This window comes from Neophocaena asiaeorientalis, unplaced genomic scaffold (assembly GCF_003031525.2).
Source record: "Neophocaena asiaeorientalis asiaeorientalis breed wild unplaced genomic scaffold, Neophocaena_asiaeorientalis_V1.1 scaffold72, whole genome shotgun sequence".
NCBI lineage: Eukaryota > Metazoa > Chordata > Mammalia > Artiodactyla > Phocoenidae > Neophocaena > Neophocaena asiaeorientalis.
In genome coordinates, this window is record NW_020185336.1 from 583,900 (window position 1) to 602,632 (window position 18,733).

The 18,733-nt window shown below is 33.4% G+C and overlaps 1 protein-coding gene across 1 annotated transcript in view; it reads left to right on the top strand.

Annotated features, from left to right (window-relative positions):
- SCN7A (sodium voltage-gated channel alpha subunit 7) overlaps nt 1-18,733 on the top strand; it is a 60,317-nt gene that overhangs the window by 2,789 nt on the left and 38,795 nt on the right. Inside the window, exons 2-9 of the mRNA XM_024735938.1 lie at nt 543-655; nt 1,148-1,237; nt 1,604-1,732; nt 3,121-3,212; nt 6,270-6,476; nt 8,665-8,734; nt 11,387-11,528; nt 15,075-15,281. Coding sequence (XP_024591706.1) covers nt 543-655; nt 1,148-1,237; nt 1,604-1,732; nt 3,121-3,212; nt 6,270-6,476; nt 8,665-8,734; nt 11,387-11,528; nt 15,075-15,281 — 1,050 coding nt within the window. The remainder of the gene's footprint in view (nt 1-542; nt 656-1,147; nt 1,238-1,603; nt 1,733-3,120; nt 3,213-6,269; nt 6,477-8,664; nt 8,735-11,386; nt 11,529-15,074; nt 15,282-18,733) is intronic.

Genomic DNA, 18,733 nt, shown 5'->3' on the forward strand with positions numbered 1-18,733 from the left:
AAAAAAAATATATATATATATATATATATGTTTATGTCATTGATAATTTACAAGTGGGGTTTTATACCGTAGGTAATTACTAATGATTAATGTAATGTTTGGGTGCATTCGGTCACTTTTACTACTATAATCCCATACCTTATTTGCTTCAAAATAAAGTTAACTTATTTTACATTCATTGAATTTTAGTATGCTTAAATGCATACCCATGAGCCATCTGGATATAGATTTCTTTCTATTACATTAGTTTTGTAGGAAGACTTGAGGATTGGTGTGTGGCAAACAGTTTTCTTAGGTAGAACATTGTTTAAAAAAAAGTGGTAGATAAGGCTAAATATAAGTAAAAATCGTTTAAAAAAAACTTTCCATTTGATTTAGTCTGTAAAAGGATATCAAAATGTAAGAAGTATAACTGTTAGACTTCATGACAAATGATCATTGGCAATACGCTTCATAACTGATGAGATCATAATTCTCAGTTCTAATTTCAGTTGATGTTCTTTATTTTCATTTCACTTGATGTTCTTCTTTTCCTCTTACAGACTTTCATAGTATTAAATAAAAAGAGAACAGTATTCAGATTCAGTGCCAGCTGGTGTACCTTGTCTCCTTTCAATTCAGTTAGAAGAACAGCCATTAAGATTTTGGTACATCCATATCCTTTTCTCTTGGTTTTAAACTGTACTAATATCAAATGCAACTATTCTATTCAGATATTGCTGCAGTCTTTTTCTCTTTTTAATTTTCATTTTAGGTCATACTGAAATCTTGATTATAACTGCACTGTGTTCCATATTTGAAAGTACATTTAAAATATGTTTTCTAGGGACTTCCCTGGTGGTCCAGCAGTTAAGACTCCGTACTTCCACTGCAGGGGGCTCGGGTTCGGTCCCTGGTCGGGGAACTAAGATCCCACATGCCTCGTGGCCAAAAAAATATATATATATTGTTTTCTTTTCTAGTACACACAACAGTAGTAAATGTTAACAAATCTTAGTAATCCTCATTGTTTTCAATATGAGGAGTATATTTTTTTGACATTTGAGAAACTATGTGATCTCATATGTGTAGATACATATAAACAGATTATAGAAACATGTATTTCCAATATTATTTTTATTAACATTATTCCTTGACAATAACTTACCTTTTTCCGACTGTTAATTTTAATTAGCATCTTGATTGACTGCATATTTATGTCCATGACTGATTTGCCAAAATGGGGGCCAGCATTACAGTAAGTTATATAATTTTATTATGTATAATTGCATATATAATTTATTTTATATTTAATACATTGTGTTACAGTACATTATATATTACATAATATAACAAATTAGTATTTTTAATATATAATATACATTGTACGTAATATAATATTTATACACATGCCACAATTAATTGATAGTCAAATTTCATGGTTAATGCTGTAAGACATAGCCCACTCTAGAAGCCCTAACTAAAGCCCTATCCTATGGTCGTCTGGTTGATTGGTTGGTTGGTTGCTTGGTTGCCAATTATCCTCGACATAGTTCTTCAGAGTTGATGATGTATTAGTCTCACTTTTAATATAAAAAGTTATTATATGAAAACTTTTCTGCAGGAATACTTTGCTTGGAATTTATACATTTGAAATACTTGTAAAACTCATTGCAAGAGGCATCTGGGCAGGATCTTTTTATTTCTTTGGTGATCCATGGAACTGGCTCGATTTCAGTGTAACTTTGTTTGAGTGAGTATTTCTTTTAAGTTGCAAACATCTTAATACCTTGCTAAGAAAATGCTCTTCATAAAGAAACATTGAAGATGATAAAGTTTTCTGCCTGCAAAAATTCTGTGAGTAAAGAATAATTCATAAATCATAGCCATATGAGCTCTCTCAGGCAGCTCCAACTGAACTAGTCCTTAGAATATGCATTCAAAATGAAAGGAGTGGGATATTATCTCTGTAATCTACCCGAAGCAAAAACAATAGAGATTGAATTTTTGCATTTGAAGTGATTATTTTCAGTGAACAGAAAATCTCCTGGGAGTTTAAGAGAGGATCCTGGCGTATTTGATTCTTCTCTAATCTACATCGCTTAAAAACAGTAAATATTCTAGTTATCAGAATAAGATAGTTTATACGCACACATTTTTCTAGAATGATACATTAAGTTCTAATAATTTACATGTGTATTGATTTATTTAATCCTTCTACTTAGTGTACTCTATTTTATGGCTAAAGAAATTGTCACTGGCATCAAACTTCTGTTAAAATAATTTAAAATAATACTCTATTTGTGGACTTGGGGTCAATGTTTTTGAAAAAGAAATAACCTTTATAAAGAACATAATTAGTTTCTGCCATGTTGTAAGCAGTCAAAAAATAGTAGCTAATATCATTGAAATTATTATCGCTACTACTTCTACTATTACTATTATTATTTCTGCTCTTGCCATTGCTATTAGCTAACACTTAGGTAACACAGCTAACATTTAGCCCTTAGTATGTGCCAGATGCTTTGTCATGAACTTTACATATATTAACTTATTTAATCCCCCCAAATCCTCAGAATTAGGAAGTATTATTATCCTTACTTTACGTTTGAGGAAACTAAGGCAAGAAAGATTAAGTAATTTAAATAGTGGAGCCTGTATTTCTACATGGTCAGTCTGGCTACAGAGTCTGTATCGTTAACCACTATACACCTTTACTTCTGCTGTCATCACCATCACCATTGTCATCATCATCATCACCTCATCACCATCATTATCATCACCAGAAGTTTAAATACTTAAATTTTATTCCTTTAAAAAACTGTGGATTTCCTTATTTTTAACTATTTCTTCACCAATTAGATTCAAAGTATTTATGAACATAATATAGAGTATTTGATATGGAATTATGACTACTCAGAGTGTCAAGCTTTTATAAACTCTCATAATTTGTTTGTAGATTAATATTTACTTGGATACCTTGCACTATAGCAGTCTTTCCCTTCCAAACAATTATAAAACTGTTTGCAAAATGCAATAATGAAAGCAAGTGAAACATTTGGATATATGGTTTTAAAAATAAGTTTCAAATAGTATAAAGAGCCAATATGACTTCTAAATGACTCCAATTTAATCCCACAGGCATATATCAAGATATTCACCTCCAAACTTCATTTCAATATTTCAAATTACAAGAAATTTGAGGATTTTGAAAATTATTCCTTTAAACCAAGGTAAGAAAAGGCATTGAGTTCTTCATTTTGTTTCATGTACTTCCGTGTATTCATCTGAACACCCCTATTATTGCTTGAAGAAATGTTAAATTGAACAGTGTTTTAGCTTTGGAATAAATGAATTATCTGATTTTCAAATTTATTTCAGTCACTCCTGGAATGGCAAGAAAGAAATATCACATTTTTTACTAATTTGAAGTGGGTTCAATGCTTTGATAATAAAATATAGAGCTCAATCAAAATATATTATTTTTCTATTTTTTTCTTTTTTACTTATTCTTATGTCTTAAATATGAACTTATAAAATTGTCCTTAGACTTCTGAGAGAGATAACAGTTTAGACAGATATCTAATCTGTCCTCTTCTTTTCCTCAGTGTGTCTAAAAACCAGTTGAAATGAACAAAGCAATATAAAATAAGATAAATTTCCTTTTGCTGTCAGTGCTTGGATAGGATGCATTCCACATGCCACAAAGTTTAAGAAGGTTCTGCTAAATAAAGTGGAGCTGTGACCACATTGATGGAAGAAGCTGACAACTAATTTACACCTCCCATTCCTGAAAGAGTCTTAGAGAAGCCTACCAATACCTTCTGATTTGTTGTTCTGAATGAGTAAAAACAATCAGCTAGGAAAACTTGACCCTGAGTTTTTTTTTGGCTTCTATGAGTCAGAGGTATTATGAAATAGTTGAACGAATAAACCCACAGGCAAGTGTGATAATACCAAAAATAAGATCTACAGGCAACTTTCATCCACTGGAACACCATGAAAAAGGCCAGATATATTGCATACTCTGTACTTTGAGAACAGGCTGGGCAAAACAGCAAAAAAAGATTGGAGAAATATGGTAATGGATGCCTAACCTTGTGGATATACTGAAAGATTAAATAGTACACATTAAACAGGTGAATTGTATGGTTTATAAATTATATCTCTTATTTTTCTTCTAATACATTGGCAATGATATTTTTTTTAAATGTCCTAGCTTTAGTGAAGGCCTGACTATATATTTATAGTCTCTGGTTTATGCATTGGTTCAACATCTCAACAATTTGAACGTATGAACCAATACTTAAATATGGTCATATATTTTGATACAGAAATTCCATTTCTAATGTAATACTTTAAAAAGACTTGCATATGGCAAAAAAATATTAGTAGTATTATTCCAGGTGGCAAAAGTAGCTATAAATATATATTTTGGTATGATAGCAATTAAAATTGTATATTTACTCTAGATATCACATTTCTTTAACCACAGGAATAACTTTATTTCAACCCTATTCTATCACACTCAAGAAATCTAATCATCTGAAGAGGTCATTTAAAAAATAGATTTTCAATTCTCACAATGATATATGAAATAGGTATCACTATACCCATTTAAAAAATAATAAAACAAGCATAGAAATGTTGGTAACTTGCTCAACGTCACAGAGCTAGTATATTCTCATCCATTGTTGAGCTGAGTAGCTATTAGGATCATAAATTTAAACAGACCAACAAATAAAAAAGGAGCAAGGGAAAAAGAGAAGGAAGGAAGGAGGGAACTAACGAAGGAAGGATGGAAAGAAGGAAGGAAGCAAGGGAGGAAGGAAGGCTTATAGTAGTTTCATCAATGAAATTTAATTATGCGGTTTTTGTTGTTGTATCTTCTTGTTTTCTATGTTTTCAAAATTGAGCATGTATTATTTAATAATTAGAAAAATGAATGTTCTTAAATAAATCTAGCTTTAAAGTTGAATTCTCGATTAGTAAGTATTCTGATATAAATACAGCCACATACAATCACAGTTATGTGTTATTCTCATTTCTAATCATTAAAAGTTTTTCATGTTTTACTTAATCAGCTCTAAAACTTGAGTTCTTAAAAAGTTAATGAGATAGCCACTATGGAGAACAGTATGGAGGTTCCTTAAAAAACTAAAAATAGAACTACCATATGAACCAGCAAGCCCACTACTGGGCATATACCCTGAGAAAACCATAATTCAAAAAGAGTCATGTACCAAAATGTTCACTGCAGCTCTATTTACAATAGCCAGGACATGGAAGTAACCTAAGTGTCCATCAACAGATGAATGGATAAAGAAGATGTGGCACATATATACAATGGAATATTACTGGGCCATAAAAAGAAATGAAATTGAGTTATTTGTAGTGAGGTGGATGGACCTAGAGTCTGTCATACAGAGTGAAGTAAGTCAGAAAGAGAAAAACAAATACCATATGCTAACACATATATGGAATCTAAGAAAAAAAAATCGTCATGAAGAACCTAGGGGCAAGATGGGAATAAAGACACAGACCTGCTAGAGAATGGACTTGAGGATATGGGGAGGGGGAAGGGTAAGCTGTGACAAAGTGAGAGAGTGGCATGGACATATATACACTACCAAAAGTAAAATAGATAGCTAGTGGGAAGCAGCCGCATAGCACAGGGAGATCAGCCCAGTGGTTTGTGACCACCTAGAGGGGTGGGATAGGGAGGGTGGGAGGGAGGGAGATGCAAGAGGGAAGAGATATGGGGATATATGTATATGTATAACTGATTCACTTTGTTATAAAGCAGAAACTAACACACCATTGTAAAGCAATTATACTCCAATAAAGATGTTTAAAAAAAAAGTTAATGAAAGAATGTATAGAATACTGCTATTTCAAGCTATTTCTTGTTTCAACATTTGCAACCCATGTTGATTTTTAACTCTACGCCTTTACCTATGCTTATAAATAATGGTGATTAGTATGAAAAGCAATAGCCAAGAGAGAAGGCCTCTTCTTTATGTAGTAAAGAGAAACAAACAAATAACTAATTTAAAAATACTAAGTTATGTCTAAATTATTGCCAGGTGTAATAAATTAGCAATCATACAGAAACCTCAAAGTTAAGGGTTTTATTCATTTTAGTCATTGGACCTAGATAATGGTGAATTAAATTATAAAACACAAAACTATTGATTTCGATGGCATCTGCATTTGCCATGGGAGAAGTTTGCTAATCCTGCTTTACTAAGATATTTTATTTTATCAAAAACTAACCTTTCTCTTTTCAGGTCTGAAGTCTTTTGTAGGGATCCTGATCCATTGTTTGAAGAAACTCACTGGGGTCATTATCCTAACTCTCTTCTTTCTGAGCATATTTTCTCTGATTGGGATGGGGCTCTTCATGGGCAACCTGAAGCATAAATGTTTGCGATGGCCCCAAGAAAATGAAACTGAAACACTGCACAACAGAACTGGAAACCCTTATTATATTCGAGGTAAGAATCCCTTGCATCTATATCAAAAAAATTAAAACTTTTCTTACTGGAAAAACATTCTTCACAGAAATATTGAACATTCAATTTCAGAACAAATTTGACTTCAGAACAACCTTCATATAAATGCCATAACTATGCTCAAGTACTAATTTGGATCAGTTTCCTTTATCAGGATAATAAAGTTCCAAGTCTTCAGACAGTTAAATCAGGGAAACCTAAGTTTGGAATTGCTAACTTGCAAGTTTTATCCTTTCATAAATAAATAAATATGACCAAAGTCTTAATTGCAATTTTATCAGAGTACAATCCTCATGATACTACCTTTCTTCCATAAAGTTGTTTAAAATTTAAATGTAATTATACACATTAGAAACTTTGGGGTGATCATATAAATCAAAAAATGACCTACAATATAGAAATTCTTACTATTGTTGTATTTCAATTGCTGCTGCTCATTTTAAATGCTTTGAGTTATACTTTGATGAATAATGAAAATATTTTAGGCTAACAGAAATAATGTCAAACAAGTATTGCTTAGCCCTTATACATAAGTAATTCACATGCCTGATCACATATCTTCACCATAATCCTGCAGAAAAGACATGAATAACTCGTTACCAACAGGGAAACAGAAGTAAAGAGAAATTTTGTGAATGTTCTAGCATACTATAACCACTCGGTGGCAAAACTAGGATTCTAGCCAAACTCCACCTGGCTTTAAAACCCATTCCATTTTCACCAGGCCATACTCTCTTATTAGATTTTCCCCTCATATTAAAATCATCAGCTCCTTTCTGACAGTATTTAGAAAAAACCAAAAGCATATTGTTCAACTAATAAAAATAAAATATTGTTTAACCTTAAGTAGTCCTTCTACCTTAATTTTATTTATACTTTGGATTTAATAAGTTCTAAAACAAATCTTAATAAATTTTACTCTTTGGTTTGTCCCATAATATGATATGATGCAAGTAATGCAAAATTATTAGTATATATGTGAAATGTTTCCTTATTATGTAGGTCTATTTCATGGTCTTAATTCTAGTGATAAGAACAATAGGAGATGGATGTTAAATCTTAGATTCCAAATGAAATCCCCTTTAGCTTCTTTGATGTTGTAATAAAAATATGCTAATTACTAAAAATTTTGCTACTTCACTGGTTATTGCTAAGAAAATAGAGTCCAAGTTCTTTTCTTTGTTAAAGTATGTATATTATAATGAAATCATTTTAAAGATTATCACTTTAATATTTGTCCAATTCTAGTCATTCCATTTTCTCAAATAGCATGTTAGGAATTGCTGGAAATATATTTGCAAAACATTATTTAATTTCCATGTCGTAGTCCTTGTATTTAGAAGAACACTTGGGAGTGCTCAGTTCTAATGTCAAATTTCATTTGGTTTTTGACAGTCACTCAAAAGTTTTGATTAATGGTTCCTAACTATGATTTTTAAATTCTTCTAAAATTATTTTAGGTGACAAATTAAAGTGACATTTTCTGAGATTGGTGTAATTCAATTTTGTATACACACACACACACACACACACACACACACTCACCAGGACTGATCTCATGGGTTTGATTTGTGTGATTTGAATTCAGAACCTAAAAAGCAATGCTACTAATCCTATATGTTCCCAACCCTGGTAACTGATATCTATAAATACACAATTTACATTTTGATTGATAGCAGATAAAAATACCTGGATGAATTCTATGGGCTATGACTCAGATTAGCTCAGATTATGATTGAAACTAGGTGATATCAGGACAAGTAATTAGGCGGCACTGGACACTCATTGTAGAAAAATAAGCTGCAAAGTGGGAAGAGAATGGAAATTAAACCCAGAGGCAGAAAGCTCTGGTCTTCTGTTCAGGAAGATCATCAGGAATAAATCCTGGAAGGAATAATCCTCAATTTTCAAATAGATTAGTCTTGGGAATTTTTCTTTCAGGGTCTGGTCATACCTGGCTGGAGTAGGTGGATTGCCAGAGGTCTTTTGGCCTGTACACTGGATGCTAGGACAGCCTCCTAGATTTAAAAGAAAAGCGGGGGAGTCAGGCTCTATGCTCCTTCCTTCTCACTGTACAGAAGTGTGTTCATCTGTACAGATTTAACTGGGTTTCAGATATGCTGTCCACTCAAGATTAGATATGGAATATCATTTCTTTCCTATTTTTCAGAAACAGAAAACTTTTATTATTTGGAAGGAGAAAGGTATGCTCTTCTTTGTGGCAACAGAACAGATGCTGGGTAAGTGGTATTAATGTTTTCTTCTATTGTAACCAGAAGTGAGGTCTGGCTGTTCAACGCTCAAAAGCCGGTAAAAAGGCCAGGTTGGTGGAAAGGAAAGTTTGCTTTATTTTGGGTGCCAGCAACCGTGAGCAGGAGATGGGGTGGGGAGAGGGCGGAAGCCTGTGTCCAATGGACGACTCTGACCCCACCGCCCTGACAATCAGGGAGCAAGAGCTTTTATAGATGGAGGGAGGGGACTACAGGCAGGAACAGCGCAGTCAGCTCTGACAGACATCTTGACATTGGTCATCGGTGGTCTGACCAGCATCATCTTGATTGTTTAAAGTACAGTTAATCTTCAGTTCCAGGGTCGGTTTGTTCCCATTTCCTTGAGGCCAGTTCTTGGAATTATGGCAGCTCATGTCACGGCTACAGTCTGGTCTTCATGTAGTTAACTTCTTCCACCTGGTGGGGATTTCAGCATCTATAGACAGCTCACAGGATATGGCTCAGAATATTATCTGTAGCCCTTGAGAAGGAACTAAAGGTCCTTGACTATGTTTAATGACTAAACTATTATTATTTGGTCTCCTTTGACTGTTTTCCTTTGTTTCTACTTTTTCTCACTTCTCTGATTAAACTTATTCTTTGGTTAAAGTTTTTCCACAGACAAAAGTCAGGATGAGAACATGGGAGAGCAAGGACCATAGGGTCCTGCTCCGTTTCAGTATCCCTGATCAATAGTATTTATTTAATGATTATTGCTTTTATTAATGGTTCCCATTTGATTACATAATCTCATTTTACCATCAAAACCATGCTGAGAAGTGTACAATATGGAATACTATTAATCTGATTTTACAGAAAAAAGTATAATGGATAGACTAGCTAAATGGTTTATTCAAGGTCAAGAAGTTAGTAAATGGAAGAGCTGGGACTTAAATAAGAATCTGATTTTCTGTTTTCAGTGTGCCCCAGAGCTAATAGGAATTATCAAGAAAGAAAATATAATCTGTTCTTCAGCCCGAAGACTTTGAAGAAAAAAAAATTAAAGATATGATGTTATTTCACTTATTTTATGGCTTGTATGTCTTTAATGAATATAATTTACATTAATCACAAGCTGATTGCTCTTAAAAACAGTACTTATAAATAATTCTTCAGTGAGATGACAAAACTCTCAAGTTTTATTGTCCTATAATTTCAGATGAAGAGATAAGAAGGTAGAAATAGAGTGCTTCTCAGCAGTACTATGACTCAATTCCTTATGTTACTTCCCTAAGCCAGGATGACTTGACATCCATTTGTAAACTCAGCTCTTTCTTAGAGGCTCTGGGCACAGATTGACAAAAAAGCACACGGGAGAGGGGAACATGAGTTATGTAGTTTAGTTGTATTAAGGTGATTTAGACATATTGTTGCTTACTCAACTCTTTTTGCCACCCTACTTCTGGGCTTCCTTTCTGTTTTCAAGTCCAGATTGTGATTTCGTCGCATCGTTTCTGCCCCATCCCACTCGAGCTAACCCTTTCAATGGACATTCCAAATTAAATTTGACCTGAAATGCATGTTGGAGATATCTGGTCATGGATAGAAAGAATCACAATGATATAGTATGTCAAGGTCAGAAGAGAGAGTCATACAGCGTTTCACCTGCAGCCATCATACTTTGCTGCATGGTAAACTATCCTAAAAGTTGGTGCTTTAAGACAAGAACAAAAATTCATTTGTTCGGGCTTCCCTGGTGGCGCAGTGGTTGAGAGTCCGCCTTCCAATTCAGGGGACACGGGTTCGTGCCCCGGTCCGGGAAGGTCCCACATGCCGCGGAGCGGCTGGGCCCGTGAGCCATGGCCGCTGAGCCTGCGCGTCCGGAGCCTGTGCCCCACAATGGGAGAGGCCACAACAGTGAGAGGCCCGCGTACTACAAAAAAAAAAAAAAAATCATTTGTTCAGATTCTGTAGGTCAGCAATTTAACAAGCCTCAACACACAAGTAAGTACTTTTTAAACCTTTGTTTGCATCACAATTGTTAACCATTAACAAGTATGCAAAACAAGTCACATGGCCAAAGTTCCAATAATGTAGGAGGAACTACAGAAAGTTGTGGATGGAGGAAGCATGATTTATTGGGCCACTACTGTCATAATGGACCACAACACCCAAGCCCCAGTAGGTAAAAGTATGAAGACTCCATGAAAGGAAATGAAATAAATATTTAATCATCTTTCTACCAAACTGCCAGTTCTGCTTATAAATTATTGATAATAAAATTTTTCTCACCCTTGAATAATGGGATGTAAGGATTTGAGATGATATCACTTAAAAATTAAACCCTAAACTACTACAGTTTTATTTTTATCAGTGTTATTTTCTATCAGTTATACTTTCACTTTGATACTGGGTAGTAAAGAAATCTTTAACAAAAGGCTTAGCAAAAACCATTTGTGAGGCCCTGTTGTCTTTTAGTTTAATTAACACTGTTCACTTATATCAACTTAAAATCTAACACATATGCAGCTTTTTCCGCTGGGAATTTTTTGGGAGAAGACTACTTCCTGTGGAAGAGGGAGCCGTTTATTATTCATGGGCAGATGTTATATATTTATGATTTGACCATAATCTGAAAGTCACCTAAGAGTAAACAGTTTTTCTTTTCTGTGTCTTAATTAGTCAGTGTCCTGAAGGATATGTGTGTGTAAAAGCTGGTGTAAATCCTGATTATGGCTACACAAATTTTGACAGTTTTGGCTGGACCTTATTAGCCTTATTTCGGTTAATGATGCAGGATTACCCTGAAGCACTTTATCACCAGGTAAGAACACAGAGAATCTGCACTGCACAGAAAAATGGTGCCATGCTCCTCCTTTCTGAAATAATGATCAAATATAATACACTGTATTAAATTTTTATGTGAAGAAGAATTTGAGGACAGAAGAAAAGAGGACGAGAATTACCTAATGTCAAACTGTTTAAAACTGAGCCCAAGTCTGTGTTCTTATGTATGGTATTGATATCTTATTTAATCTTTGAAACAATCCTACAAGGATATAAATATGTATATGCGCTTTTTTATGAAGACCCTAAGATCAGAGCATTTAGGTAATCTCCCCAAAGTTAAAACACATGTATCTGCCAGAGATCACTATACTACTGCTCTGTGCTCTCAGACATTTGACATTAACTAAGTAAAGAGCATTTCTAACTACTAATTCTTTAGACAAAAAAAACTGAACCTATGAGATTACCATGTATTAAGAAATTATTTGTTGAATGCCCACAATGTACTCCTTCTCTTTAATTCTCTATTTCTTCTCATTCTCCTTTAATATTCAATCAGGCTCCAGTTGTAATAGCAGAAAGCCTGCTGTTATGAGACTTGAAATCAAAATGCTGAGAGTCCTCCTTTATAACTGATGATTTGGGTGCCATAGTGTCTCAGAAGGATATAATACGTGCTCATTAAAATAGAAATTCAATTTTTCTTTTAAGAAAAGTTCCAGTATAGTGGAATATGCAGTGTCATTTCAGCAGCATAGTTAATATGGAAGGATATTAGATAAAATAAGTAAATTACTTTAAATTCCAAAAGTATTTACAGTTGAAGAAGAGCACTCTTTTTAAACACACACACCATACTTTTTATGATTGAATAAATTATGGTGTGTGTGTATGTGTGTTTACAGGCCATTAATAATGATAAGGATAATATAATATATTTTTGGCACAAAGATTCATAATATATTATTAAATGAAAATCAAGTAAACCAAACATGCTTGTAGTATAATTATATTTCTAGTAAAAGTACATGAAAATACTACAAGTAACTTTTTCTTTATGCAAACTATATTTTTCTAATTTTGTAAGAGTAGTTATATTGTTATTTCCCAAAATTTTGACAAGCATCAATGCCTCCTCCACAACACTGTAAACTTCTTATTTCTAAAATAATCTCATCATGTTATTCTCCTTCTAACAATCCTTCAGTGATTTCCAAATTTCTGTGAGATGAAGTTCAAAGTCCATATGCATTGTCCATAGTGCCCTTTAAAATCTAGTCTCAGCATTTGTTGCCAGATTCATTTCCCAAAAATATCCCAATATATACTCTCTGCTTTATTTGAGTCAAAAAGATTTGCTGTTTCCTAAATGACCTTTGCCTGTAATTTCTTGTTTCAGTGTGTACAAATTCAAGTTTCTTCCATCTTCAGTCTCATGTCTCAGATTTTTGCCTCCAAGCTATATTTCTTTTTTGAGCTTTTCCCCAACCTCTTCTTTTAGAGCTGGACATATTCTACATCAGAATTCCATGGTACCCTGTAATTGCCTCAGGTAGTGGTTATTTTAATTGCTTGTTCAGCATTTCCTCCCACTACCTAAGAAGAAGTATTTTGTCTTATTTTAATTTTTGTATTCTCAGCATCTAACACAGAAATGTTTGATGAAATTTTAATAAACAAAAATATAAGTAAATATTCATGGGTTATGTTACTTTATATAATAGTGAATGTCTTGCCTTTTTTTTTACAGCTTTCAAAGTGCGTTAGCTAATTTTCTTGGTAACATTGGTCTAAAGGAAATCCTCTCCTACAACCAGTGAAATGAGAAATCAGTTTGGGAGTGCCCTGGTGCTGGAGTCTTACAGGACCTTCATCATTATTGTACTCTAAATTTTTATTGACTAGTGTAGATAAGGTTTGCTTTGATTTGGACTTGGTTTTTACTCTGAGCATTGCCCTATGGAACTAAACTGACTGTGGCTAGGGATATTTGGTAATTATTCCCAAAGAGTACAGCTCACGTTTTAGAGGATATCATTCTCCGTTTGTTCAACAAATATTTATTTGACCCAAGTACTCTTTGATACAGCATCAGTACAGAAATGAACAAAGCAGATTGTCAATCCTCATGGAATGGAGTTATGTTTAGCAATGGTTAACGTAATGCATACTTGCCATGAGCTAAGATCTTCTCATACATTGTTTCATTTGATTTTCATAACAAATCTATGACAAAGGGGTATAATTAGCCCCTATTTCCTGCTAAAATATAATAGAACTAGAATTTGTATACTTTTCCATTCTAATAAGATTGTATACTTTTATTCTCCATCAGCTTCATATAGGGGAAAGAGCAAAAGTTTTGAATTCAGACATTCCCCCACAGTTGTGAGATCTTTGCCTATCTAATTTTCATCTCTTTTCTATGTGGTAAACCCCACACGAATGTTTTGCCCAGAATTAATAAAATAATAACCATAAAGTATTTATTAATATACATGTCCTGCAGTGTACTCCATGATATCTATTACTAACTCCTGAATATACTGTAAATGACAGCCATTTAGTAGGAAAAATATTTAACCACATCCTAAATAGCTGACTCACTGAGATAATCGAGTTTATTAAAAGTACCTTTAAAGAAAAACATACTATAGATTAATAAGAAATTATTTCGGACTAAATGTTAGAAGGTCGTATTAATTTGTAAACATTCTTAACTCTGTTATATCAACACAGTATTTTCTGTAAATACCTGTCTATTGATTCAAATGAATACTTAAAAATTAAAACTATTCCCATTTGTTTTCTTGAAATTTGTTCATATACTTTTAATCAATGAAGATAAATCAGTGGACTATATTTTGAATTTGTCGTATCTACTTATAAATTTAAAAGTTTTCTGATATATCTTAGGTAATTATTATGAAATAAAAGCTAGTCAATGCGCAGTTTGGAAATCTACAGTTTTGTATTTTTCTATCCACAAATGACTTCATATAAGTGAATGATATGACTTTCCTTTGTGATTTGTCTAGAGGTTCATCAACAAAGCAGGTATTCCGACAGATATAGAAATATTCCTGTTCCTCACCCCTTTGAATAGAACTGATTTTGTACCTCGTTGTGATGTTTCCATAAAGTTCAGAGGAAAGTAATCTCCAAACAGTCATTCTTTGACTTTATTACACTTCGTATAGTTAAAGATTCTACTTCAAAGTAAATAATCTTTCATATTCAGACTGTCCAGCTTTCTTTATTGAAAGATGACAGTTTTTTCCTTTCAACATGTTTACTCTGTTAATGAAGACATAAAAGTCAGATGTTCAGCCTGAATTAATTAAATTACTAAATTCTTCCCTGGTTTTGTACCATATATTTTGTACCTTACATATATGTCTAAATTGAAGAGCTTTCATTTATTTCTCCAGGTAGAGCCAGTACTTAAGCTGTCTTGTGATTACATTCCACTTATAACTAAATTATTTTCATAACAAAATTTCATTTTTCATTTTAAAATAACAGATTGCAGGAAGACAAATAACGTTTCCTCTCTGTCCTGTTTTCCACCTTTCCTTAGATCCTTTATGCTTCTGGGAAGGTCTACATGATATTTTTTGTTGTGATAAGTTTTTGGTTTGCCTTTTATATGGCAAGTTTGTTCTTAGGCATACTTGCTATCTCCTGTGAAGAAGAAAAGCAGAGAGCTGCTGAAAAAGCTAAGAAGATTAAGCTGGAGCTTCAGCAGGCTTTAACGGAACTTCAAGAAGGAAATAAAGCAGCAGAGGTACAGATTTTTTAAATGCTTTTTTGGAGTCAGAGTTTATCTTCTTGGAGCATATTGTCTTCTAATAGATGCTCAATATCTGTGTGTGGTACATAATAAGATCATAAGTGATTTTAATAGGAGGGCTCACTTTTGCTACATAACATTCTTTCCTGAGTGTGGTGTGGTAAGAGTGACCAACATGTTTAAGATTTTGTTTTTGCTCCAAAATGCATACTACTACTGCTGATAAACTATGGATATATTATACATTTTTTTGAACTTGACTTCTCTTAATGCAGGTATAATTTATTAATTTAAACTTGCTTCAGACAGCACATCAGAATTAGCTTTGGAAAATGTCAGTGTTCAACTCAAAAGTGACAGTGCCTTCCATAATTTAGAAATCAGAAAGTACTAAAAGCATGGATCGAAGTATAGTACTGAAGTTGTAAAAAGAGGAAAAAATTTTACTTTATTGACTTTCTAACTCGTTCAAGAGGAAATGCACTGTGCATCCTGACCTAAGGAGTTATTTTACCTGTGGAATAATTAAATCCATGATCAGTAAAATTTAATACAGTTTTACTCTAATTTTCAATGACCTTAGTGTTGTGTTTGAATATATTTTCAGATGTTTAGCCTCATAGCAAAAGATTTTGCCCACGAATCTAAAAGTATTGACAGAAGTAACATTAAAGAAGTAGAAAATTATCTTTAAAAATCTAAATTGTGCCATAAGTGTGCAGAAAAGAAGAACAGGACCTAGGAAAGCAACCAGAAGTAGCTTTCTTATATGCCACAGGACCTAGCTAGCTCACACCTCCTCTTAGGTTTAGAGAGGGATAGGTTTAGCTCAGTCTCCTAATATCCCTACCCAGAAGCTGTCAAGGTGTGCAGTGGGCAGAAGCCAAAGCAGCCTAAGGGGGACGGAACCCATGCCTCTTCTGAGGTGTTGCTCCCTTCCTCTGTGTTGTGAGAAGTCCCCCTGCCAAGAAGCTTGTTCTTTGGAGGGTGCTTGGCCCAAAGTGATCACAAGCAAGTCCAGTGCTCCCACCCCACTGGCCTAGTTACAGGACCCACTTGCGGGAGGGGGGCCATGCCCTGCCTTCTTTTCCATCCTTCTGGAATATTTATTTTTGCACTCTTAACACTTGCTAATAAAGATTGTCTACATGGGAAAAATACTCGAACTATATTTTCTAGTAGATGTAAAAAGGACAGATTGCCGGAGCAAACAAAAGATAGAAAGGAGCTATATCCAGAATCCTCTCACAAAAAAAGATAAAAAGAGCTGAGGAAAAGTAAAGGGCAAAAGATTCACTCCGGCATGTGTAGTATGACTGGCTAAGAAGTTCATTAATACCAAAGGCCCCTGCTGGGCCAAAAAGAGGAAAATGCTAACTTCCCTGTTATATAACCCTTTCGTTAAGTTGTCATCAGTAAAGAAGCTCTAGAAAAGTCATTCCACTACAAATTGGGGTCTGAATGATATGATATAGGATCATACCAAATGACAAGTTATTGATAGATATGTGTATCTATGAGGTTTCAATGCATACAATTGAAAAATGAATCAATTACAGACCGTATGAAGAAAACATGTATAAAAAGAAGCTATCAAACATAGCCATCATATCACCCATGAGGAAGTCACAGAAGAACAAATTACAAAAGCTTTCTGTCTCTAGAAATGAGTCTGAGGTCCTTCAGATTGAATGATTGTAGTCTGAATGATATGTTGAATGTGTAATTTGTTTTGAAGTGGCATTTCAAATCTCAAGGGCTACACACAAATGCATTCAAGAGCACAATACTTCTCTTATTCCAGATGAGATGCCCTATTAGCTCTGCTTATGAAGAACTTAGATTATTCCCTAATTTCCCAATATCTCCATTCCTTTGGCTATTTGGATCACATAAAGCCTTTCTGGTTTTAATTAAAATCTTTCAATTATAAAAGATTTCTGTTCCTGGAAGAGTACTAGAACATTTTGTCATGCAAAAGTTTTCTGGGAAAATGAGAATAAAAGTTATTTTCACAAGATGTACTTTCTTTTCCTTTCTTATTTATAAGAAAACACTGGACAGTGAAGAATTTAAAATGGAACATACTGAGGACCCTTTAGGTGACCGACCTGATTTAACCCTAGACAGATTCTAATTCCAATGTTGGAATTACTGGGCAATTACATATGTGTTTCATATTCTCACATTATAAGAAAACAGTAGATCATATTGGCTAAAATCAGAGTTTTGCAGTCAGATAAATATAGATTTAAGTCCATTTTAGCCACTTAATAGATGTATGATATTTGCCAAGTCTGTTAACCTTTCTAAACTTCAGCTTCTTTATCTGTAAGGTGTGTATTATAATATCTGTGTCATAGGTTGTTGTGAGATTCAAATTAAATAAACGTTTGTAAAGCACTTAGCACTGCTTAGAATATACTAAGCAACTGAAAAAATGGTAATGGCTAATTATAGGAAAGACAAGAAGACAACTGCAAGAAGGTACTGTCGTCCATATGGAGAATACTTGTCAATATAAAATTCTTTAAGTCTTTGACTATGTCCCCCTTTTAGGGATAATTAAAGTAATAATAATAATATTGATAATAATAGTATATAATGTTTATTGAGTGTCAACTATGTGCCAGACACATAATTAGTGTCTTAACAAATTCTCAAATTTAATCTTTATTGAGAAGTTCCAGTTACAAAGTTTGATCTATATTTATTGGTAATTGATTTCTCAACACTGAGAAAGAGAACCCATTTTTCATCACTTTACCATCATTGTTCTGGAGAATCAACACTGAAACAATATTATTTCATCAGTTACACAGTTGGTAGGTGAAACTTTCCTATGAATTGTCAGTTATTGGCAAAACCTTAGAAAAGAATGATTTATACAACTGTAGGAATATAAATATTAAAAAAAATTTTGCCCATCTAAACTGATATCCTTACAGTTCATCTGTATAATTAAACATTATTGACAATATTCTGTATGTTAGGCATTGTATTAAGCATTGGAGATTTTAAAATTAATAAATATAAATACAGTGTCTATCATCATGAAGCTAATGGTCTAATGGGGAGATAAACTATAAAAATAAATGGTAACTTTAGGACCCCCAGACATTATGTTTCCTGATGTTATGAAATAGGAAACATAAAACACCACAACATATTCTTGCCATGCTAAGTCTAATATGCCTCTAGATCTAACCATCTTTTTCCAGAGACTATAGGAGAGAGAAGAATGCATTAAATTAAACTAAAAAGACATAATCTGCCAAATTAAGAATGTGGAAAATTCTACAATATAAGTGATTCAGTGTCTTTAACAAATCACACAGGCTAAATAAACTTAAAAGCATGATAATCAGTAGAACTGCAAACCAAAAAAAAAATGTATATCATTTTGTATTTTGATTGGAACAAGTCAACTATAATAGAATGTTTCT